The sequence below is a fragment of the Protopterus annectens genome, chromosome 1.part0 (genome assembly GCF_019279795.1).
Source record: "Protopterus annectens isolate FY-2018-M chromosome 1.part0, PAN1.0, whole genome shotgun sequence".
Taxonomy (NCBI): domain Eukaryota; kingdom Metazoa; phylum Chordata; order Ceratodontiformes; family Protopteridae; genus Protopterus; species Protopterus annectens.
The window spans coordinates 924,039,823-924,065,391 of NC_056725.1; the positions used below are offsets into that span (position 1 = coordinate 924,039,823).

At 43.4% G+C, this 25,569-nt stretch overlaps 1 protein-coding gene across 1 annotated transcript in view; it reads right to left on the reverse strand.

Moving 5' to 3' along the window:
* Positions 1-25,569, reverse strand: part of CENPW (centromere protein W) — a 263,849-nt gene that overhangs the window by 75,306 nt on the left and 162,974 nt on the right. The window contains exon 2 of the mRNA XM_044064013.1: positions 2,066-2,179. Coding sequence (XP_043919948.1) covers positions 2,066-2,179 — 114 coding nt within the window. The remainder of the gene's footprint in view (positions 1-2,065; positions 2,180-25,569) is intronic.

The following is a 25,569-nucleotide window of genomic DNA, read 5'->3' on the forward strand; positions in this document are numbered from 1 at the left end:
AAGGTTGGCTTCCCCTGATTAAAGTAATAAGGTCTTCAGCCATTCTTATCATTTGTTTTTTAGGCATAGAGGCCTAACCATGTGGTCTGGGCGTTGGTTTTCTAGGTATGGATCGAGTTTTAGGCCTTGAAGAAGAAGATGGTGTTAGTTTAATATGCAAGTCAGTAGGCCTGAATACACCCTCAGAAGCCGGTGCCTGCACAGAGGCTCCGGACCCATCCAAGGTAGACACATCCGCAGGTTCCACAGTTGAAGCATCTCGCGGCATACCGGACTCCAAATGGGTGTCAGTAGAGGCCCGTGAATCTGAAGTAGCGGGTATCAAGGGCTGCAAAAGCACCTCATTGAGTACCGGGAACTGGTGACTAGCTTAGGAGAAGCATCATCAGCATCTTTGGACCTAGGCGGCCTGTCTCTGTCTTTATCTTTGCATTTTTTTCAGAATGTCGGTAGTCGGGTGGCTTACTGAAGCCATATCTGGGTAACTGAACCGAGTACCAAAATATTTTGAAGCGTAAACATACCGATGATGAATAGTTCATTGTTTAAATAAGGCACAAAACAGACAGCAAGGTATGTCGTGGTCAGGGCCTAGGCAAGGAATACAGTACGAATGAAAATCTTTATGAGGTATTTGCTTTTCACAAGAAATACAATTATTGGCTTTTACTGACATCAGTTTAGAGCAAGAAAAAGTTTCCCCAACGGGGTACTTAGCTTAGTTGAAGACTTCAGTTCTGAAACACGAAAACGAAAATTTCAGGAGTTGGCCGACCGGCACTTGCGAACTGCTTCTGCTTCGGGCACCGCACGGCAAGAAAGACTGATGTAATGGCGTTGGCTGCATGCTTTATACCCCTGACTACCTGACATCAGGGAAGATAAGACAGCAACCGACGCAGGACCCAAGACTTTGATAATCAGGCTGACTGAGAGCGACTGCAAGCAGATAACCCAAATGTGATGACTGCAACAGTGAAACACGAAGAACATCACCACAATCCTGCCTGAAAGTTCACAGTTCATTGTTTATCATGCACATTTATATTTTATTTTTGTATTTTGACTGTTCATTATTTCTGTGTATTTTTTTTTTCTTTTTACTGCTATGGCACTTTTTGCACCCTCAACACCCTACCAATGCATGCTAATCCTAACCCTGCCCCTCTCCCTAACCCCAACCCTACACTACACTTTAGAAAACCCCTTTCCATAACACTACCACTACACAAGACATACACCATATACAATAGCATACAGTGACAGTAATAACTGTGTCCACTTAGTTAGCCCCTGTTCCAACCCTAACCCACATATACACTGCCACCTTCTAACGCTGAAAACATTTGGTATATCCAAAACTTTCTGCATTAACACCAGACCTACATTTACCATCCACAATCAACCTTCTTCCTTTCAACATATGCACCACACAATCATACATGCACTCGACCAAATTTCCAAACACTTCAATCCTCCACCAAATGACCATGTGATAGAGGGAAGGTAACCCATACATCTATAAGTATTTACATAGCTATACACAGACATATATGCATATTACATACATGGTCATGTATATTATACACAAATGCATACACGGACAAATATGTAAATGACTTAAGATGTTAGCTTAATTATTACCCTGAATCCTCTGAAAAATACATAACTATGCACATGGAGAACTTATCTTGCTGTTACATTGCACAGAATTACAAGAAATTCAGCTGAAAAATATTTTGTAGTAGTAAGGACTGGTACACTGAAGTCTTTCAAAATAATAGCATTACATTCTTCAGAAGCAAGGACTGTTATACTAAAGCCTTTCAGATTAACAGCACAACTCCCCAGAGTAAGAAACCAACTGATAATGGATAACACAAACATTACGCACACAGGAGGGATGTTATTCAACACTGAGCTACTCTCTACTTAAAAAATGCCTTTTTCCTCTACTGTGTTCTACTAGATTTGTAAGTCAATACTGGCCCTTAAATATTTTCATACGCAAGACTACATTAGTTAGTGTTCAAGTGCAACAAACAGCACATGAACGACAACTTACCTTTGCTACTGCCTTGACATGTTCCTCTTTGATGGTTAGACTTCTACACTCAAAAGCTTTTGTCCTGGATTCTTCAGCTAAACGCCGAAGAAACAAAAGCAGACTCAGATGTACCTATGTAAGAAAAATGAATTCAGTCAATACATGTTTTTCTGAAAAAATGACATCAAACTTTTTACTAGATCTTAAGCAAGTACATTACCTGAAATATCATTCGTTCAACTTACATATTGAAATAGAAACAAAACACATTAAACCACCTTTTTAGTACAGCAGTAGGGTCTCAAAAACACTTACCTCAAGATCACATTTCAAAAGAATACATACACAAGGTAAGAAGCTGCACATAATGGTAGGAAAGACTCCAGTGTATAGTGTTCCGCATCTGTATTCTTAAATGATTGTCAATGAAACTTTCAATAATTTTACTAGGCATAGTAATCTCTTTCAGCTTCCCTTTCAGTATCTTCTAAACATTATTCAAAAAATTCTCTGGCCATAAATCCTGGCTGCTATTACTTTATTTTCCATCAAGTTAATATATGAAGTACTGAGAATAATTTATGCACAGTACCTTTTGGTTATACTTGTAGTCATGTTGCATGGAAGGCAGCTATCCTTAAACAAATCATTAGCCAAAGAACGTTTATGGTGTAGGAATTATCAAGGGGTGTCCAAGAGAATTAACAAAGAGTAGCGGAAGTAATAGCAAAATTGACTGCCGAGGCATGATCCCGAGGGTAACACGCAAAGGATCAAATACTCATGCTCGCAGGGAGTAGACTACTGCCATAACACCAATTTCTCCATTGCATTATTCCTGGTACACCTTCTGCATAACATCAATTTTCTAATTGTTTTCCTTGATTTGTATAGTCACTGGTTATGTTTAACTTCCCAACCATCTTGTCTTATGTAAACATTCTTTGTAGTCTCACTTACCGATGATATGAGGGCTGCATACCAAACACATCAAAAAGAATACGTGATAAGACACAAACCATTAAAATGTAAAAGTGTTTTATTAAAAAACTGTCAGCATGGAGCTCTACTGCAACATGCAGACTGTATCTGTAAGTAAAATGTTTAAGTGTGTGAATATACATGGGTGAAAACTAACTTTCACTACAATTCCTGATAAGAACAGCACTAAAATTATTACATTTCTTATTATTAATTTCCATTTCAATTTATCTTTAACTTTACCCTTCTCTCCCCTGTCTGTCCCTCAAGATATACTTGAAACTTGCTTGCCACACAAGGCCAAGTACTAAAAGTGCTTTCTAAAACTTAAAATACCGCATCAGTGGGTCCTGACAATATCTACTAATGCATCTTAAATTGCATGAAACATGACTTAGCCACAATACTAACAATGCTCTTCAATCTCAGCCTCCATAAAGGTTTTGCACTAAGTGAATTTAGAACACATGTAGGCATTCATTCCTCTGTAAAACGGAGTACCTTCCACAGACCCAGGCAATCACAGACCCACAAGTCTGACCAGCCTCATATGCAAAGCCATGGAAAGATTTATCATGGAACTAATCAATCAGGACATAGGGAACCTCCAAAAACTAGACCCATCTCAGTATAAGCATGACCTGCCCTTGACGAATCCGCTCAACCTGGTGGATTTTTTTTTGAAAAGGTCACCAAAGCAACGGATGAAGGCAAAACGGTACATGCTGCATACCTCAACCTGGCCAAAACGTTTAACACAATGTCCCACTCAGGCACAGTAGAAAAGCTAAATAAACTGCAAATAAACCCGTTTGTCACTTGCTGGACTGCCAATCGGCTTACAGATAAGACACAGGGAATCAAAATGTGTTTATCTAATACTTTTCTGAAGTAAAAGCCAATACCAAGCTCTGGCTGACTAAATTTACAGAAGACTAAATTAGGTGCAGATGCTGAATCCCCAAATTACTTTTGCACCAAATAAATAACTGGGACCAAAATCAAGAACTGAAACTTAATCCCCCCCCCCCCCACAACAAAAAAAAAAATCATTATTGTATCCTTTGGTAAGTCATCTACCCTAGGGAACTACCACATTGACAATACACCCCTAACAGCTGACCCAGTTGTTCGGGATTTGGGAAGTGATGTGGACAGCCACCTAACTTTTGACAAGCATGTGTCCATTGTTGTAAGAAGACCCTTCTACACTGCACAGCTTATAAACAAAGGGATTGTGTCTAGATCTAGGGTTGCCATTGTTTCCCTCTACTCTGTCCCTCTAATCTGCCCTCACTAAGCCAATCAATGAATATAATTGCCATCTTTGGCATGTATCTGTTCAGACACAACAACTGGAACACCCACAGAGATACCTTAATAGAAAGATTCAAGGGCCTATATAACATGTCCTACATGAACTGACTCAAAGCCCCGTCACCATACTTGGTATCCTACAGATGCTAAGAGGTAACCCAGGCATCCTCCAACTCAATCCTGTTGGATTTAGTGCACATCAACAAGTCCACTGACATCAGAAATACTAGGTCTAGGGATCTAAACCTTTTCTGCAATATCAACAGAATGGTTTGGAGGGGCAGGTATATCTCACAGAGGATATCTCTGCTTTGGAACAGACTGCCCATCTACATAAAACAAAGTTCACCCTGTCCATAATCAAATGCAACTTGGATCTTTGGATGGGAAACAGAAAATTCATGCCAGGACTGCCACCTGTACTACAAATGGACAGAGGCAGCTGTTAAATGCTTTATTCCATTCTCATTCTAGGAGTAATATATAATTATCGACCATGGGCTGGGTACGGCCAATCTCTAACCAAATGGTATACGTTAATTCGAACACAAAAAAGGAAGCTGGCTATGCCTCAAATGGCCCTCAAGGGCAGTTAGCCTAGTACCTACATATGAATCTACAAGACCCTTGTAGAGTGAGCCTTGATACTGCCTGGAACTGGTTTACCATGGTGAGCATAACAAAAGGCAATAGCCAAGGACAACCATCTGGAAATGGTCTTTTTTGTCACGGCTTGTCCTTTCTTAGTCCCAATACAAGAAATACATAGCTGATTGACTTTTCTAAAGGACTTGGTTGTCAAGATAGTACCTGAGCTGCCTATGCATGTCCAAGGTATGTAGAAACCTCTCCCTGATTCTCTGGGTCAGGATAGAACACTGGGAGTTTGATGGCCTTATCAAACTAAACTGTGAAATACTACTGGACTTGAATGAAGGCTCTTTTCTTAACAATATCCTAGCCTTACTGAAGACCAGATAGCGTTCACCCATTTGCTTGCAACTCAGATACTCTTCTTGCAATGTCAGAGCAATGAGAACCATTTTCCAAGTAATAAACCTTAAGTCTGCTTGATGTGCAGTTTCAAATGGAGATGTGGTTAACTTTTCCAGGACTAAGTTAAGATCCTAGGAAGGAGCAACCTGCTTGCATGGTGGTATCAGGTGTAGTACTCCTTTCAGAAACTGTTTTACTAAAAACATAGAAGAACAATGCAGGATCCATAGACAGACATACATACTGAAAAGGCTGCAAGACTAACCTTTACACAGGAATAAGTCAGGCCAGAGGCAAGTAACTCGCATAAATATTTGAGCATCAGTGGTACAAAATCTCCAATGAGCCCCTTGTTACTGGGTAGACATAAACTAAAAAAATATTGGATTTTCTAGTATCAGTTTTTTTTTATCCTTTAGTACCTCCTGCATGTGTTCCTAAAACAAGTGCGCAAAAGGTATTAGAATTGAATCATTCGGGCAGTCAGTTGAAGCTGACTGAGTGGTGTGCATCAAACTTCTCCCATCTTGTGTGAGTAAATCTAGGCTGTGAGGAAGTTTGTGATACCCTTTGACAATTCCATAAGAAGGGAAAAATAGTGCTCCTTGGACCAAAAGGAGGTCACTAAAATGATTTCTGGGGAATTCTTCTGAATCTTCAGACTACCCTGGATACTAGAAAGGCATCAAAGAACAGTCTTGTCCACAGGAATGAAAATGCATCCATTTTCAAGCTTGTTTGCAAGGAGGTTGTTTTGAAAGGAGAGACAAAGTGACCTATTACAGGTATTCTCCACAACTGGATCAGTTTCTAGAGTACTCCTTTGTTCAGTTTCTATTTGTGAGGACCTTCTTGGTCCTGTTCATTTTGCCTGCCATGCTTTTTTGCTCTGACAAAATGTAAGATGCTTGGTGGGTTAAGGAATGCTGTACAGCTACCTCCCCAGCCATGTCAGCCAGCCTGCACAGGAGATATATAAACAAGCAGTGAGGTATACAATTGTAACACATGGCAGTGGTATTGTCTATAACAACTTGTAAAGGTCCTGGTGACCATAGGTGATGAAGAGATTTCAAGGCATGGATGACATACATCATCTCCTTTATACTGATGTGATTTGGTCTGTCTGAATTACTCTACATGCCTTGCACTATTACCTTTTACAGAAATTGATTCCCCAGCAAAAGCTGAAGTGTCTGTGATGACGAGAGACTGGTTTGGTGTCTGAGTAGAGAAAGGAAAACATGGGTTCTGATTAATTTGTTGTCTCTACCAATGTATTTCAGGTTTTAGAAAGCCCAAAACTGGAATTTGATGCTCCAGATGTGTAGACACTGGATCCATGTGTTTTATTTTTCAGAAACCACTGCATCTTTCTCATGTGGAACCTGGGTAGAGGAATCATTAAAATCAGAGAATCCACAAACCCTAGGACCCTGAAAAACTCTCTTACAGAAGTCAGAATCTGAGTAGAAAAAAATCAGGAAAGATTGCGATAAAAATCTACATTCTCTTGTGTCAGAAAGGCCTTTTGAAAGACAGTATCTAGAAGGCAGCCAAGATGCAAAATCCTGTATGGAGTCAAGAAGGATTTTGCAACATTTACCTGGAAGTCCAGATTGGTCATAAGAGACATAACATGGATTAATGACTCTTGCTAGCTGGAACAAGACTCTGGAAAAATAAGCAAGTCATCTAAATAAGAAAATATGTGAATGTCATTCAGTCTTCAATGAGTTGTGACTGGGGCTACACATTTTGTGATCACCCTTTGAGCTGTAGATAATCCAAAGGGGGTAATGCACAAGACTGATGATGTGACCCAGAAACAGAGGGGTCTATATTAGAACATCAAAGTTTCAAAACTTTGACTGTTCTAATATCGAACCCTATTCAGCGAAAACTGAAAATATCGAAGCAACAGAAAACCACATTTTTTCCTAGGGAAAGAATTTGGTTGTCCGTTTCTGTTGCTTCGGTATTTCCAGTGCTCTGGTGGAAAGGTACGGGTCGGGTTCAGGTAAGTGTGCGATTGAGTGTGGGTTAGGTTAGTTAGGGTTAGGGCGCGGGTTAGGTATATGTGCGATTGTGTGGACGTGAGGGTTAAGTGGGTTAGGGCATGGGTCAGGGAAGTGTGCAATTGTGTGGACATGAGGGTTGGGGGCGGGGTAGGTGAGTTAGGGCGCGGGTGAGGTGAGTGTGCAACAGTTAGGGTTTGGGTTGAGGTAAGTGGATAGTTAGTGGTGTGTGTATAGTTTAGTGTAGGGTTATACATAAGATTTTAGGTGTACGTGTGTGGATTGCTGTTTGTTTGGTGTACTTGTGTTGTGTGTATGTGTTTTGGAACAGCAAATTTTTTCCCTAGGAAAAAATTTGCTGTTCTGTATGTTCGATGTTTTCAGCTTTCGCTGAATAGGGTTCGATATTAGAACATTCGAAGTTCTGAAACTTCGATGTTCTAATATAGACCCGAAATAGAGAACTTTACAAAATTCCTGAAGCTTGCTACTATGGGAATGTGATAATAAGCATCTGGCTGACAGATTCAGTGCCAACATTATACCCCCCCCCCCAAGGACCACACAGGTTAAAACAGCACTGTACAAGGCCAAAAAGACAGCTTCTATGGGACCTGACAATATCCCTGGTTGTATTCTACATGAACTACAGAGTGAACTGACACCTCACCTGTATGCCCTGTTCAATCACAACCTCACCTCAGGTTTGTCCTTACCGAATGGCGCACTGCTACAGTCATCCCTCTCCGCAAAGGAGTGACTACAGACCCTTGAGAAACTATCGCCACATTAGCCTGACGAGTCTGATATGCAAAGCTATGGAATGCATCATCATGGACCTAATAAACAAAGATATAGGGAATCTCCAAACTCTGGATCCCACACAGTTTGGTTTTGTGAAGGGTAGATCATGCCTGCTCAAATTGGTCTACTTCTTTGAGTCAGTCACCAGAGCTGTGGATGAAGGCAAGGTGGTTCATACAGCCTAGCTTGATCTGGCAAAGGCTTTTGATACCATTCCCCACTCAGGAATCATAGAAAATCTCACTAGGCTTGGCAACAACCCCTATATCACTAGGTGGGTTGCAAACTGGCTCACAGATAGAACCCACAGTGTAGAAGTAGCTTACTTCAAGTCAGACTGACGACTAGTCACGAGTGGAGTCCAACAGGTTTCGGTCCTGGGTCCTCTCCTGTTTGGTATCTACTTCTCTTAAGTCCAGGCCAACACGAAGGGACTCTGGCTGACAAAGTTCGCTGACAATTGCAGTTGGGAGCTATTATTAACTCCCCAAGTGATGTTGATATCCTACAGAATGGCCTCACTGAGACCAATGACTGGTGTCAGAACCATGGCCTTAAGCTCAATGCCAAAAAATGTGTTGTCATCCCCTTTGGGAAAAACTCAGTTCCCATGAATTACTACAGTGATGGTAGTCCACTGAACACAGAAGGTGTCATAAGAGATCTGGGAACACAGGCTGACAGCAACCTCTCTTCTGATCACCACAATGCCACTGCGGTCAGAAAGTCCTTCTGTGTGGCACATCTCATTACTAAGGGTTTTGCATCCAAGAAGAGATCATTGTCTCCCTCTACTCTAACCTCATCAAGTACAATGATCCATTTGGCATGTACCTCACTAGACATCTGCAACAACTGGAGAGGCCGCAAAAGTACCTCACAGAGAGGATCCTACACCTTAAACACTTGTCCTATATGGACAGACTCAAAAAACTCCAACTATTCTCTGTATCAAATCGCCTAATTAGAGGGGATCTTTGCTTGACTTACAAAGCCATCTCTGACCCAGCTCTGTTAGAAATGCTACATCTAAAGAAATCCTAATCCCTCCGAACCACACGCTCCAGAGACCTCAACCTCATTACCACAATTAACAGAACATGCTGGAGGGACAGGCTCATAACCCAGAGACTGCCCATGCTATGGAACAGACTTCCCATACATGTCAAGCAGAGGACCTCGCTAACCCTCTTCAAAGAAATCTTGACAAGTGGATGGGAAACAGAAAATTCACACCAGGGATAACTCCAGTGGCTCTACTCGACAGAGGCACTGGGAACTAAGGTCAGGTAGCACTATGTCAGGGTAATCCTATGGCTAGGCTTGTAAAGGCCCCAGGGCCATTAGCCTAGTACACACCTATGAAGCTATCTTAAATCTAGTGTTACCATGTAACTCATGGGAGGAATAAGTGGTTACAGATTTGATGAGGTTAACATTCTGAATTTCGGTACTTTTACATAAAGGTTTAGGAATGAATGAATAGTTGTGTAAAATCTTATCATAACCATAAATCTCCTTCTCTTCTATTTCCTGCAGTAGTCATTACATGAGGGAGTCCGCAGCCGGCTGACTCATACATCCAGCCAGTATACAAAAGTCTAACGCTACCTAGAGTACGTGTGACGTCACACAAAGCCCAGATGCTATGCCGGTCATAAAATTACACTGGGTATAAAGCTGGCGTTGAACGTACCAATCCTCAAAACTGAATGCTGCAAGCAGAGCACCAGCTTGATCCCAAGTGAAGAAACACGACACCAGTAAACAGGCAGTATCAGGGGAAGGCAGGGGGAAATAATATTGCAACATATAGAAGAGAATGATGTCTACGGTTATGGTAACATTTTACACAACTATTCTATGTTCTTCTATTCATATATTGCTGTATTCATAACGAGGGAGAATACCAAAGCTCATGCAGAAGAATAGGGTGGAGGAGCAGTAGCACTCTCTACAAACCCCTGCAAAACAGCCCTAGCAAAACCAGCTCTGGACCTGGAAATGACATCTAACTTACAGGTGTCATTTTGTGTTTTGTGAAGGTATGTACAGAAAACCAGGTAGCTGCTTCCAAGACAGAGCAGGTGTCTAAACCCTTGAAAAAAGACACCAGAGGAAGACACAGCTCTGGTGGAATGTGCCCTAACAAGTGAGGGAAGAGTCTTCACATGAGACACATAACAAAAGGAAATGGTTTTGGAAATAGTCTGTTTGAAAACATGCCTTCCCAGGGCCCTTGGATAATAGGTGACAAAAAGGCAGTCAGACTTCCTAACTGGTTTGGTTTTATCCAAATAATATCCGAGTTGCCTCTGCACATCTACAGTGTGTAAGATCCTCTCACTAGGGGACTGAGTAGAAGAAGAAGGTGGGAAGATTGATGGACTGATTGAGTGACAACTCATTTACTACCTTTGGCATAAAGGAGGGATTAGTGCGTAAAGAGACCCTATCCTTCTGGAAAACTGTGAAAGAGAAGACATCAGAGACTGTAATTCAGAAACCCTTCTAGCAGAAGTAATGGCCACGAGAACAACGGTTTTCCAGGTGCAGTGTTGCAGAGAAGAAAAAATTACAGTTGTGTACACTTACCATAAATGTAGATGTTCGAGTGTATTCACTGTTGCAGTCAACACAATTGGATTATCCTGCCATGGGTAGCCCTCAGTCGGCACGAATACTAGAGCCTTAGTATTTCTGCTTCGGTTGCTGTCACTCCAGGACTGATGTCAGGTCATCAGTGGTATAAAAACAGGCGGGCCAATGCCATAACATCAGTTTTTCTTGCCCCAAATGTCTGGAGCCCCCAAATAGAGAGCTAGGTTATGGTGGAATAACACCACCAGTAGAAAGTAATACCAAACAGCCCTGTAAAGAGTGAGGAAGAGAAAGAGAGATAGAGAGAGATAAATAAGGGGGATGGAGGATGGGAAACCAGGACTGCAACAGCGAATACATTTATGGCAAGTGTACACAGCTGTACTATGTTCTTCATGTTTCACTGTTGCAGTAATCACACTTGGGTTGATTCCCAAAGCTGAAGAATGGGTGGAGGCAGTCAAGAAGAGTTGGGGCTGGCTAGTATGCCCTGCAGGACTGCGGTTGCAAAGCCTGCCCTGGATATGGAAAAGACAGGCAGGTGGTAATGCTTAGTGAAGGTATGAACAGAACTCCATGTTGCAGCTTCCAGGATGTCCCTGGTAGGGACCCCTCTGAGAAAGGCTGCAGAGGCAGATGTTGCCCTAGTGGAATGTGTTCTGACCCCCTGTGGGGATGGTTTCCTATGGTGTTTGTAACAGAAATGGATACAGTGTGCTATCCATTTGGAAATGGTTTTGATATGGCCTTGCCCTCTGCCCTTGGTGCAAAGCTGACTAGTAACTGGTCAGATTTCCTAAAGGGCTTAGTCCTATCCAGGTAGAATCTGAGCTGTCTGTGCACATCTAAAGAATGCAGGATCCTTTCTCCCTTATTTTGAGGTTTAGGGAAAAAGGTGGGCAAATAAACAGATTGGTTGAAAGCCACACTGGACACCACTTTAGGCATGAAAGTAGGGTTAGTCCTGAGGGAGACCCTGTCAGCATGAAAAATGATGAAGGGTTCCACAGCCATGAGTGCTTGCAGCTCAGACACTCTTCTAGCTGAAGTGATGGCCAGAAACAAGGCTGTTTTCCAAGAGAGGAATTTTAACTCTGCTGAAGCTGCAGGCTTAAAGGGGGGTAGTGTGAGCTTTTCCAACACAAAGTTAAGGTCCCAAGCAGCGGTAGGGGCTCTTCTGGGTGGCCTTAAGTTGTTAGCCCCTGTAAGGAACTGCTTGATGAGTGGGTGTGAAAAGAGAGGTGGCTCTGTGCGGTAATGAGCAGAGATGGCAGAGGCATGGATTTTAATAGAAGAGAAGGATAGGCCTCTGTGAAGTAGGTCTGCTAGGTAATCCAGGATGAGAGGTAAGGAGGTCTGTGCTGATTCAGCTCCTTTAGTCTGGATCCAGGAACAATACCTTTTCCACTTGTCAGCATAGGATTTTCTAGTGCTGGGTCATCTGTCTTCACATATACCATCCAGGACCTGCTTGCTTAGGCTGACCACTGGAGGAGAGATCAAGGAATAAGCTAGGCTGCCAGGTTCAGGGTCTGCAATTGTGGATGCAAGAACTCTCCCTCCTGCTGAGTCAGGAGAGTTGGAATCTGAGGGAGGTGCCATGGAGGCAACGGTGACAGACTGTGCAGTAGTGGGTACCAGTGCTGGCGTGGCCAGTCTGGGGCAATCAGGATTGCCCTTGGTCTTTCCTCCCTTATTTTGAGTAATACCCTTGTAAGAAGAGGTAGAGGGGGGAAATGCATAGATCGAGAGGTTTATCCATTGGAAGAATAGGGCATTCACTTTCCAGGCCCTGCTATGAGGTTCCCTGGTGCAGAATTTGCTGAGCTGGTGGTTGTTGTGCGAGGCAAATAGGTCCACCTTCAGGGTACCCAATTTCTGGGTTATGAGGCTGAAGGCATTGTGGTTTAATTGCCACTTGTATGGGTCTAGGAGATTTCTGCTTAACTTGTCTGCCAGAGAGTTTTGGTTGCCTGGCAGGAATTGTGCTAGCAGGTGAATATGCATGGCTGAGGTCGTGTTCCAAAGGGTCACGGCTAGCCTACAGAGTGGATAAGAGTGGGTTCCCCCCTGCTTGTTGATGGACCACATCACTGTGGTGTTGTCTGTTTTGATTAGTAGAGGCCCAGGAGAGAGTACGGGGTCTTAAAGCTGTCAGAGTGTGCTGAACATCTAGCATCTCTTTTTGGTTGGTGTGCAGATAAATTTTATTTGGGCTCCAGTGGCCCTGAATGCACAGTCCAGGTGTGCACCCCAGGCATAGTCTGATGCATCTCTGGTTAGGGTCTGGGCGGCATGGGGTTGTGAAAAGGGAATCCCCTTGTTGTGGTTGCATGCTGCTGCCCACCAAAGAAAATCTTTACTTAGACAAGGTATCATAGGTATAATAGTTTCCAGGTCCTGAGAATGTTGACACCAAAGGCTCTTTAAGTAACACTGAAGTTTCCTCATATGCTGCCTGGCATATGGAATTAGTAGAATGCAGGAGGCCATGAACCCTAGAGCTTGCAGGATTTTCCTTGCAAATAACTGGGTTCTGGTGGCCAGTTGAGAGAAGTAGCCTGTCAGACAGGCTTGTTTTTCTGGAGTAAGGAATCCCATCTGGGATGCTGCTTCCAGACTTGCTACCAGGAATACAATTTTCTGACTGGGGACTTGTTTGGATTTCTTTTCATTTATAGTGTACCCCAGTGAGGTCAGTAGGTCCTTTACAAATGTCAGGTGCTGCAACAGCTTTTCCTTACCATCTGCCTGAATCAGGCAGTCATCCAGGTAGGGGTAAATTTGAATATTTCTTTGTCTGCAAAAAGCAATGGCTGGAGCCAGGCATTTTGTCAAAACTCTGGTAGCAGTGGATAAGCCAAAGGGAAGTGCAGAAAACTAATAATGCATATATCCTGCCCTGAAACGTAGATATTTCCTTTAAGAGACTCTGATTGCGATGTGCAGATAGGCCTCTTTTAGGTCTAGGGTGGCTAACCAGGCATCTTTGGACAGCAGAGGAAGAAGCTGTTGGAGGGTGAGTATTTTGAATTTTGGTACCACCAGGAAGGTGTTTAGAATGGATAGACCTAAGACTGGGCGCCAGGTGCCCTCTTATGGGTACCAGAAAAAGTCTGGAATAAAAACCTTGGCTTATCTGGTCTGCAGGAACAGTCTGAATTGCCCTCATGGAGAGCAGGGAATGAACTTGGTTTTGTGCCTCTGCCCACTGGTTTGGAGGAAGATCTGGGAACCCTTTTGGGGTTGGCAGTCTGTAGAAATAAAATTTGTACCCCGGGGACACAATGTTGAGGACCCATTGGCCGTTGGTGATGGAGGCCCATTTTTTTGCATGGGAGGCTTGTTTTTCTCCTAGGGGTACAAGCAGGTGGGCAGAGTTAAGAGGTGGATTGGAAAAGTCATTGTGAATTCTTTCCATAAGGAGGTGGCTTTAGATTACTTCAACTTCAAATTCGGAAACGAAAACTCAGGTAGTGGCCAACCGGCACTCGTGCAAACTGCTTCTGCTTTGGGCTACTCGGCAAGAAAGACTAATGTAATGGCGTCGGCTGCCTGTTTTTATACCACTGACGAACTGACGTCAGTCCTGGAGTGACAGCAACCGACGCAGAAATACTAAACCTCTGGTATTTGGGCTGACTGAGGGCTACCCCTGGCAGGATAACCTAAGTGTGATGACTGCAACAGTGAAACGCAAAGAACATCTTGCTGGCTCAAAAGGGTCCAGGGTAAGTCTTTCTAGGACAAAAATTAAGATCTCAAGGAGGAGGAACTGGTTTTCTTGGTGGTCTAATATGAAGGACTCATTTTAAGAAAAGTTTAGCTTCAAGCTAAAGGGGAAGACATAGGCAGATACGCTGAAATAGCAAAAACATGATCTTTTACTGAAGGGTATGACAGTCCACTCTTCAATAATTCACACAGGACAGAACCACTGAAACATCCACCTGCAGTGGTTGCAAATCCTTTGAAAGACACCAGATGGAAAACCTTTTCCATTTGGAGATGTAGGATTTCCTAGTATTGGGCTTTCTGGCCTCCTGCAGAACTTGCATCGCATCCATAGAGAAAAAGGTGTCTGAGGAGAATCAAAACTCTATCACTCGCAGGGTCAGTTGTAGAGTTGACATCTGTGGGTGTATTACAGTTCCCTTGTACTGTGTGAGTAAATCCATTATGTGGGGTAACTTGTGTGACTGCCCTTGGCTAAATGCAGAAGAAGGGGGAACCAGTGCTGTCTTGGCGAAAAGGGATACATACAGAAACATCCCTTTCCAAGAGAAGAACAGGGCATCCACCTTCCATGCCAGGGGATTGAGGACCCTGGCACAAAACCTAGGAAGTTGTCTGTTCATGGGGGGAGGCGAAGAGAGCTACCTGAGGTGTACCCCATCGATGGACCATGTCCAGAAACACATCCCTGTGTAACATCCATTCTTGAGACTGTGTCATGGAACTGTTCAAAGTGTCTGCCACAACATTTTTAGTCAAAGGTATGTAAACAGCCTGGAGGGTGAGCTGGTTCTGGGAAGCTAACTCCCAAGCTTGGAGAGCCAGTCTGCATAGGAGATAGGACTTTGTCCCTCACTGTTTGTTGACATAAAAGAGGACTTTGGTACTGTCTGTAAACCATTTTAAGGGATCTGGGAGAAGAAAGTGTTTGAAGATTTGTAGAGCAAAAATCAGGGCGCTCATCTCCTTGATGTTGATGTGCTCCCTCTTCTGAGAGGGAGACCACATATCTCTGACCCTCACTGAGGCTAGGGCTGCTCCCCATCACAGGTGTGAAGTGTCCGTGTACAGCTCCTGCGTGGGAAGAGGTGGTTGCAAATGTTAAGCCTAGATTCCTTGAAACCTGCTGACTCCACAGTGTAACTCCTTTTTTTCAGGCAGGGTAGAAGGTGAATAAACTCTAGAGGATGGAAGTGTTGTACCCATACTGTTCTCACAAACCACTGGAATTTCCTCATGTTTAACTTGGCTAGTGGTAGCATGGGAAAATTAGATGCCATGAACGAAGAGAGGCAAAGAAACTCCCTGTCAGTCAGGGACTGCAGGGGAAAGAGGGTCTGGAAGTTGGAAGTGAGGGACAGGACCTTTTTTGGTGGTAAGGAAGCCAGCATACAATCTGATTGTATCCTGCATCCAAGGAAAATGTGGTCTTGAGAAGGAACCAGGGTAGAGTTTTGGTAGTTGATAGTGAATCCTAGACCCTCCAGCAGTGACACTGTGAAGAGAAGAGTCTCCTGAAGGGTGCCTGGAAAAAAAGATTGTCCAGGTATGGGAAAATCTGTATGCCCTGTAGCCTGCAAAAGGCTATGACACCAGCTAAATATTTTGTGAAGACCCTTAGGACTGTAGACGATCCAAAAGGCAAGGCAGAGAATTAAAAATGTGAGGAAGCAATAGCAAAGCAAAGATACTTCCTGAACTGAGGATGAATGGGGATAAGAAGATAAGCATCTTTGATGTCCAAAGACACCATAAAGCCCTGAGGAAGGATGAGAAGAAAAAGAGTGGGCAAAGGTAACGTGAAAAGTGGGAACCTTCAGCAAACTTTTTAGATTGGATAGGTCTAGAATGGGTCTCCAAGGTCCATCATTCCTGGGGGCTAGGAACATCTTCGAGTAAAACCCTTTTCCTACTTGGGAAGGCGGTACCTCCTGAATGGTGACTTGAGCGAGAAGATTGGAAATGACTTGGGGAAATAGTTCCAATTGTTCCCTTGGAGGTTGTGGAACACCCCTGAAGGAAGAAGGAGTCTTCCACACCATAAAGTATCCTTGAAGAATGATGGATTAGACCCAAGAGTCCTGAGTGATCTGTTTCCAAGCAGGAAAATACAGGGAAAGGAGAAGAGAAAGAGGAGTTAGACTGCAAGGAGGGAGGTAGTCACAGACTATCTGGCTTGGCTTTAAAGGGCTGTTTCTGAGCAGCAGGAGTTGAGGAGGTAGATTTAGAGGAAAACAGTTTCCTAGCATCTCTTTTACCCCTTGAAGACTGGGGCCTGGAAGACTTCCTTACAAACGGGATCTTAGAGTAGATCCTCTGAAACCTAGGAACTGGGGAGACAAAAATGTGCCTCAGGTCTTGCAGCTTTTTGCCCTTCTCCTCTAAAGAGTTACAGAATTCTGTAGCAGAGGCACCATATAATGCCTTGTTGTCCAGGGGGGCACCCATGATTTTTGCCTTAATGTCATCAGGCAATGACTGAAGTCTGAGCCAGGAGCATCTCCTGAGAACTGACCCAGATGCACCCACTCTAACTGATGCCTTCACAGCATCATAGCTACACTTTATGGAGTGCTGTGTAACCGGAGCAGAAGAGTTGAGGATGGAGGAGAGCCTAGCCTTAGTAGGAGAGTCTGGGAGCTCTGAAAGTAACATACCAGCGTCAGAGAGCAGTGCCAAAGAGTATTTGGCCACACGGGTCTGGTAAATTATGGCTCTGAATGCCAAAATAGCTGATGTATAAACTTTCTTCCCCAGTCTCTCCATAACTTTACTCTCCCTCTCCGAAGGGAGCAGGGAAGTGGAAGGCAGAATATTGGAGGCCTTATCAGCAGATACTGAAATTGTTGCAAGGTCTGCAGAGGGACATTTAAAAAGAAATTTGGAGTACTCTGGCACTTTATAGAACCTGTCTGACCTTTTAGGAGCAGGAGGTTGAGAGTCAGGGCACTTAGAAGCTGCAGAGAATCCATCCAGGAAGGATGGCAGAACAGGAGGTATGGTAGATGGGGAAGGAGAGTCGATCTGCAGCAGGTCATAATTTCTGTTTTGGATGTGGAACACCTCAGAACAATCCCATTTGAAAAACTCTCTCATTTTAACAATGGTTTCCCCAAAATAAATATCCTCTCTAGGGGAATCTGTTCCATTTGATTCTTCTTCTGGGGAAGCATATCCCAAAGAAGAAATTTGAGCAGAATAGGCCAAAGATTCATCCCCAGAAAAATCCTCTTCATCTGAAGAAAACTCATCAGAAATCCTCTTTTGTGATGTAGAGGGAGGAAAGGAAGGAGAAGGGAGGGACAGAGCTGAAGATCGTCTCAGGGCCATAAAGGCACTGAACAGCCCTTGGGAAAAGGCCTGCCAACCCGCCAGTTGTTCCTTGGGAGAAGGGAAACATGTTTAGGTTTAAGTTTTTTCTTATGAGGAACATCCATGTAGTGGAAAGTGGATGGGCCCAACATTGGCCTACACACACCAATACTGGTAGGGACATCTTCTTGGATAATGATCTGTGGAAAGCTACACGGGCCTTCAGTCCCAATGAGCCAAGGTTCCTCCCTACATCCGGAACAAACTCCTGCATATCCACCTAGGACGTGCTGGTAGGGTGCTTCACGGCCTCCACACCAGTACCCGAAGGAGTGCCTACCGACTCTGGAAAGGTCTCCGTGCCAACCTCGGCCTCAGGAGAGACGTCTGGAATTGGAGAAACAGCGGGTAAGTCTGCCTAGATTTCCTGGCCTTCTTAACTGGAGGCTAACCTGAAGGGCCCAACGTACCTTCCATATCACATGCAAGACATTTAAGGCGCTGGTTTTCTAAATATAAACTCTGAGAAGCTAAATGGCTATGCAGGGTCTTGGGGACAAAGGCCTTGCAAATAGAACAAGTAGTATGGTCGTGGTCAGGGCCTAGGCAAAACAGACAATGGTCATGAGAGTCCTTATGCGGAATCTGCCTTCCACACTGACACCTGCCCTTCCTAGCTGACATGTAATCTTAAAAAACACAGTAGCAAGGGACACTTATCGGATCAGGATCCACAACTTGTTGATGAGTGACGACTGGAGAAGATGATCTGACTGATGACAGAAAAGTTCTGGGGATTGGTACTTGCCGATACCTGCTTTATACCGGACATTTTATGACCGATGCAGGATCTGTGCTTCATGCAACATCACACGTACCCTACAGTAGCATAAGACTTTTTTATACTGGCCAGACGTATGAGTCAGCCAGGAGGACTGCCTCATGTAATGAATACTGAAACATATGAATAGAAGGACATATATCTAGGGCTAGTCTCCCAGGGGCCATTTCCTTTGGTAGCAGAAACATTATGAAAAGAAGCATTCGACTTGCAGAGCACTGGTTCTATGACTCCTTGTATAGGCAAAGATTGAAGAAATGGAGGAAAATATTGTGTTGGTTTGCAGGGTAGGGAGGAATTCACATGAAAGGAGTTTACTGTATGAAGTGCAATCTGTAACACCAAAGAGTTGGAGACAATCTTTTGCCAAAGGAAGGTGTCGTGGACAAGCTTCTGGAACAGGTTTGTGGAGACACTGATAAGAGAGGCGGGGCGGGGGGTGCTGGCATAGTCATTCTGTACTACTGGTCTATTCCTTTTTCTAAAAGAACATTGTTTTCTATTGCTGTTTTTCACTGGCTGTCTCTTTTTAGCCAGTGCTTTGCCAGAATATGACTGGTTTTGTTTATTTGGCTTTTTAGTGAAATTGGGAGGCCTAAGAGGTTTGTACTGGAAATCATGAAACATCTTAGGCACTCCCTGAATTAGTCTCCATCTTTTATCATGTTGTTTGAGAGGAGCTAAATAATACATCCTTGTCTAAAGAAAAATCTAAAATTTCAGGCTTTACCTTATCATCAATCTTTCGGTTACATACTCAGGGATATATTCTCAACACTGTAGCAGTAGTCACAGACACAGTATCTGCAGTCATACACACTCTTCAATGCATGTCTGGATGCTTGGGGAAAAAGGAGAAACCATTCAATTCAGGGGAGAACTTTAATCTGTAGGAAGTTTGATTGCAAATTCACTCAACTGTCCAATTAACAAAACATCAACTTCCATGTGTATGCCTACTTGAGAATTCTGAAATCTAAAATGGAAGAAGAAAATATTTATTTATTTTATTTATTTACATTTGTTTAACAGGAGTGTCCACTGGGCCAGAAATATTCTTTTAATAAGGAGGTCCAACACATTGCCTTCCTTGTCACCAGTGCATGAGTTAGTGGTCAGGATCAACTTATTGCCAGCAAGCGAAGCAGTGGCTGCTGGGTCTGATCTAAGGTGCGAGAAAAGAAATGTATTACTTTGAGGCACATTATACATTTTATCTGTTTATTTAAGGACTGATGTCCGTGTATCAGGATGACTGCAGGCAGCATTCAATACATCCTATAGGGCTGGCAGTACACAAAGGATGGGACAGGAATGAGGAATATCCATATGTAACATATCATATCTCCTCAGTTCGGGGGGAACATGTTCCCATAAAAAATACTTCATTCATCCTACCTATGGTCTGATTAAAAGAAAATAACTCCACAAGAGGGTAAGAGTTAATATTTTATGCACAGTTACAAGTTTGGGCTTGTTAATCTGTAGAAGAAGCCCTATCTTTGCCATAATCAGAATCATCAGACCCAGTTTCCTCAGGAATTTCATTACATGGGGATTCCCACCTTTAATGACTTCTGGATACTAGGATTCAAAGCCTGTAATGCATGCTTTGTTAAAGTAAGAAAATCATATATGTTAACCATAATTACTTCTTGAGATAAACAATGTTTAATCTTTTCTTTTATCTTTATAAGAGCCCCTGTGGAAGAACACAGACTCAAAGGAGGGACATCTGACCGATGTACTGGTCACTTGCCTCAGTTATCCTGTGAATGATTTTCCAGAGCGTCTCAGAATCCTACTCAGGATGTTTCTCCCATGCCCATATCAGACAATGGAACAGCCAAGGAGGACATGGCTGACCTCTAGTTCATGATGGACAAAAAGGACTACACCAGAGGAAGCTGGAGAAGTGAGGAAGTGGTCTGAGGAATAATTGATGGCCACTACATGTTCACCCACTATAGGCTGATGTGGAGACTGAGCATGCAGCACTGGCAAGGGCTCTTTGTCAGGTGCCTTTTTTCTATCTAGGGGCAGCAGGCGGTGAACAAACAGGATCAGAGTAAGTGTACATGCTGTAGTTAAGGAGGAGATACTAAAAACAGTGACCATTACAGAAACCAGTTTGTTGGAAGGGAAGTTTTTACCGAGTAACCACAAGCAACACATTTATACACAAAGGTACATTTCCCAGCTCATTCACAAAGTAAAAGCACAAGTAGTTCACAAATTCTGTGCCAGTAAAAACCGTGCAAGTTTTGTTCAGTTAAAGCCGAGGGGAAGAGGATGATCCCCAACTCATTCTGATTCTTAAGAAAGGATGTCAAAGGCTGGTCCAAATCAACATCTTTAATGTTCTTCGAAGACCTCGCAGACCTATATGAAGCTATAGACAATGGCTTCTCAGGTCTGGAGAAGGTAAACTACTGGGTACTAAAGAGAGATCACAGACCCAAAGGAGAGATGGAACTGACTGAAACCACAGCTGCTGAAAGCCAGGGGCTCTGGATATTTCAGCCCACCAAAGGTCGAATCTGAAGTAGGGAGCTGTGTTGGATATGAAGACATGGGACAAAGGCGCCAAAAAGACACTGATTCAGAGGGAGGAGAAACTACTGGAGCAACTGAAGGCCTTGGGGTCTTTGGATTTGGGCAACAATGAAGGGGAGAATTTTTTTCCTTCAGCTTTTCTCTCGTTCTTTTTTTTTCTTTAGTCCTTTCTTTTTCTCTCTATTGGACTCTTACAGTTTCTTCGTAGAAGGTCCATCACTTTCCTTATTATTATTATCCACTTTTATATTAGGAGAAGGAGATGAAGAATAGAGTGAAAGGATAGGAGATGCAGGCAATAACCCCTTCAATACCAGCTTGGCCTCCTGCAGCAAGGACTCTAAACCCTAAGGCCAAACAAGCTTGACAATCTTCCTCAATGTGGACAACACCCAAATATCACACACCTGATAGTCTGGGGGGGGGGGTTTGTGCCCCCATCTTAGGCAATTCTTGAATCCCCATGACTTATTCATTACTTTCCTCAACAAGGGTGCAATGTACACACACACACACACACACACACACACACACACACACACTCACACACACACACAGCAAAAAAGTACAGTTGTGTACACTTACCATAAATGTAGATGTTCGAGTGTATTCACTGTTGCAGACATCACATTTGGGTTATCTGCTTGCAGGCAGCCCTCAGTCGGCCTGATTATCAAAGTCTTGGGTCCTGCATCGGTTGCTGTCTCATCTTCCATGATGTCAGGTAGTCAGAGGTATAAAGCATGCAGCCGACGTCATTACATCAGTTTTTCTTGCCACAGATGTCAGGTGCTCCCATAATGGGAAGCAATTATACACAAGGTTACACCCCCAACAAAAAAGCAAATACACCAAAAAGCTTAAAGCATAGTAAACAAGAATAGGTATAGTAACAGAAGTCAGGGGGCTGGAGGGAAGGTAACAGTGAATACACTTGAACATCTACATTTATGGTAAGTGTACACAACTGTACTGTACTATGATAGCATTAGGACCAGCTATAAGGCCGGGCAAGACTGTAGTGGCAAAGCCAGCTCTGGATTTAGAAAAAATTGGCAAGTGGTAATGCTTGGTGAAGGTATGTACAGAACTCCAGGTAGCAGCTTCTAGGATGTCCCTAGTAGCGACACCTCTGAGAAAGGCTGTAAAGGTAGATGCAGCCCTAGTTGAATGTGGTCTTATCCCCTGTGGGGTAGGTTTTCCATGGTGCTTATAGCAGAAATGAATGCAATGGCCTATCCACTTAGAAATGGTTTGCTTTGAAATGGCCTTCCCCTCTGCCCCTGCAGCAAATGCAACCAGCAGCTGTTCAGATTTCCTGAGAGGCTTAGTCCTGTCCAAGTAAAATCTAAGTTGTCTGTGCACGTCAGGGAGTGCAGTATACTTTCCCCTTTGTTCTGTGGGTTAGAAAAGAAGGTTGGCAAATGAATGGACTGATTAAGGGCCACACTGGATACCACCTTGGGCATAAAGGAGGGATTGGTCCTGAGGGACACCCTGTCCGCATGAAAGATGATGAAAGGATCCACTGCCATGAGGGTCTGTAATTCAGACACCCTTCTTGCTGAAGTGATGGCTAGAAGGACGGCTGTTTTCCAAGAAAGGAATATCAACTCTGCATTTTCAGATGGCTCAAAGGGGGGGTAAAGTGAGCTTTTCAAATACAAAGTTAAGGTCCCAGGCTGGAGTATGGGTTCTCCTGGGTGGTCTTAAGTTTTTGGCCCTTCTGAGGAACTGCTTCAGCAGTGGATGAGAGAAGAGGGGTGGCCCTGTGTTGTAATGTGCTGAAATGGCAGAGGCATGAATTTTGATGGAAGAAAAGGAAAGGCCCTTGTGAAGCATCTCAGTTAAGTATTGAAGAATACGAGGTAAATTGGGCACCGCTGTGCCCATCCCGAGTTTGGCTCCAGGAACAGAATTGCTTCCATTTTCCAGCATAGGATTTTCTAGTACTAGGCCTCCTTGCCTCCAGAATGACATCCATCACTTGTTTACTGAGGGATGGTAACGGAGAGATCAGGTAATTAGCCTTGCTGCAAGGTTCAGGATTTGAAGCTGTGGGTGCAGAATCTGGCCCTCCTGCTGGGACAGCAGGGCAGGGGTCTGAGGCAGGTGCCATGGTGTCAGCAGTGACACACTGTATAAGACGGGGTACCAGTGTTGGCGTGGCCAGTCTGGTGCAATCAGTATTGTCCTTGGTTTGTGCGGTTTGATTTTTAGTAGCACTTTGGAGAGGAGAGGTAGACAGGGAAAGGCATAAACTGATGGTGAAGGACAGGGCATCCACTTTCCAAGCTTGTTTGTGGGGAGTCCTTGTGCAGAATTTGTCCAATTGGTAGTTCTGTGGGGAGGCAAACAGTTCTATCTTTGGGCTCCCCCATTTGTTTCTCAACATGTTGAATATCTTTGGTTTTGGTTCAAGTTTCCACTCGTGTGGGTCCATGAGATTTCTGCTTAGGTCGTCTGCCAGTGTATTTAGTTTTCCTGGCAGGAATTGAGCCTGTAGGTGCACTTGGTAGCTCAAGGCTGTGTTCCAGAGAGCCATGGCAAGTCTGCAGAGAGGGTATGAGTGGGTTCCCACCTGCTTGTTTAGGTACCACATAACAGTGGTGTTGTCCGTCTTTACCAATAATTGTCCTGGAAGAATGTGGTCCTTGAAGGCTGTCAGAGCATTCTGTACAGCTAACATTTCTTTTTGATTGATATGCAGGTGCATTTGACTTGGGTTCCATTTGCCCTGAATACACTTCCCTGCCAAGTGAGCCCCCCCCCCCCCCCACTTCAGGTAAACCAGCTTCTTGAGCTACCTTGGTCGACAATAGCTACAGACATTTTCGACTGGAATGGTCAACATTACTTGGTGTTAGTAGACTCTTATTCCAATTGCTTCCAGTTTGACCTACTTCTTAATCTAGCATCCAGTGCTGTCATTACTAAGATGAAGTGTCATTTTGCAGTCCATGGTAGTCCGCACAAAGTTATTTCTAACAATGGTACACAGTTTACAAGCCAAGTTCAAAAGATTTGCTGAAGAGTGGGACTTTAGTCATGTCACTAGTAGCCCCGAGTACCCACAGTCAAATAGTTTGGCAGAATGTTTTCCACATTGAACTGCACAATTACTAGAGAAGCCGAAAAAGTTTTCCTGAATCTCTTGAATCTCACAAATGTTCCTCATGATAAACATCTTGGTTCACCTGTACAGAGACTTCTGTCGAGACAAACCAGAACCACACTACCAATTAGTAGCTCATTATTGGTTCCATGGGTCAAGATCAGTGAAAGCCAACCTGTTAATGAAGTGCTTATCCAGAAGTCCTTTATGATAAGTCCAGCAAACTGCTCAATCCATTATGAGAAGGGGAGATAGTGTGGATGCAGATATCCAAAGGGTTTGATCGGATTGGTGTTGTGAAAAATGTATGTCCAGAGCCAAGATCGTACATTGTGGAATCGCAAGGAGTAGTACTTAGGCAGAATCGGAAACATTTGGTCCCAGTGTCTGAGCCTGTATTGCAGTATCATACCTGTGAGAAAGACTCTACATCTCAGAGTGAGTTATCCAGCATTCCAGTTCCAGAGGACATTCCAATAAATATCCCTGTTCCTGAGAAGAATCCTGAAACTCCTGAAGCAAGCTATTCACCGATGACTGTCCCTGTTGCTAAACCCAGTTCTAACTGCTATATCACTAGATTAGGTTGCATTTCTAGACTATGTGCCAGATACAGGGCAACTTGGACATTAATGTTGTTTATTTCTTATTGTCTATACCAGTGCATGTTTCTTTTCAAATGTCATTATATTGTGGGCAATTCATTAAAGAGGGAGGATGTAAATCAATATGTATGTATACCTTTAAGAAGCTTTCTAAGGGCTTGCAAAAAGTGTATAAATACTGAGCACATGCGACCCCGACTACCATTTTGTAGTAAGCTTTTGAGATGTAAGCATGTATGTCTGTGTAGTCTGTCAGTTAATAAGTTTGTTTATATTTTGTACTGCTGCGTTTCTATGTAAAGCATACAAGCGAAATACCCCGCTTGTTTGTCTTCAATGGTAAAAGAAGAGGAGTGACAGAAGGCATCTTTGAGTTTTAAAGTTACCATAACACAATGGTCTTGGAGAAGTGTTAACACAGGTTGAAGGAATAATATCTTGAATTCTGGAACTTTTATAAACAGATTGAGAAAAGAGGAATCCAAAACTGGTCTCTATAAATGCTACTTCTTTGGAATCAGTAACATTTTGGGAAAAAAACAAAAAAACCTTGTCTACACTTTCTGCAGGAACTTGTTCTATGACTCTTGACTGTAACATATGTTGTAGCACATAGGGAAACAATTCTGTCTGATGGGGGG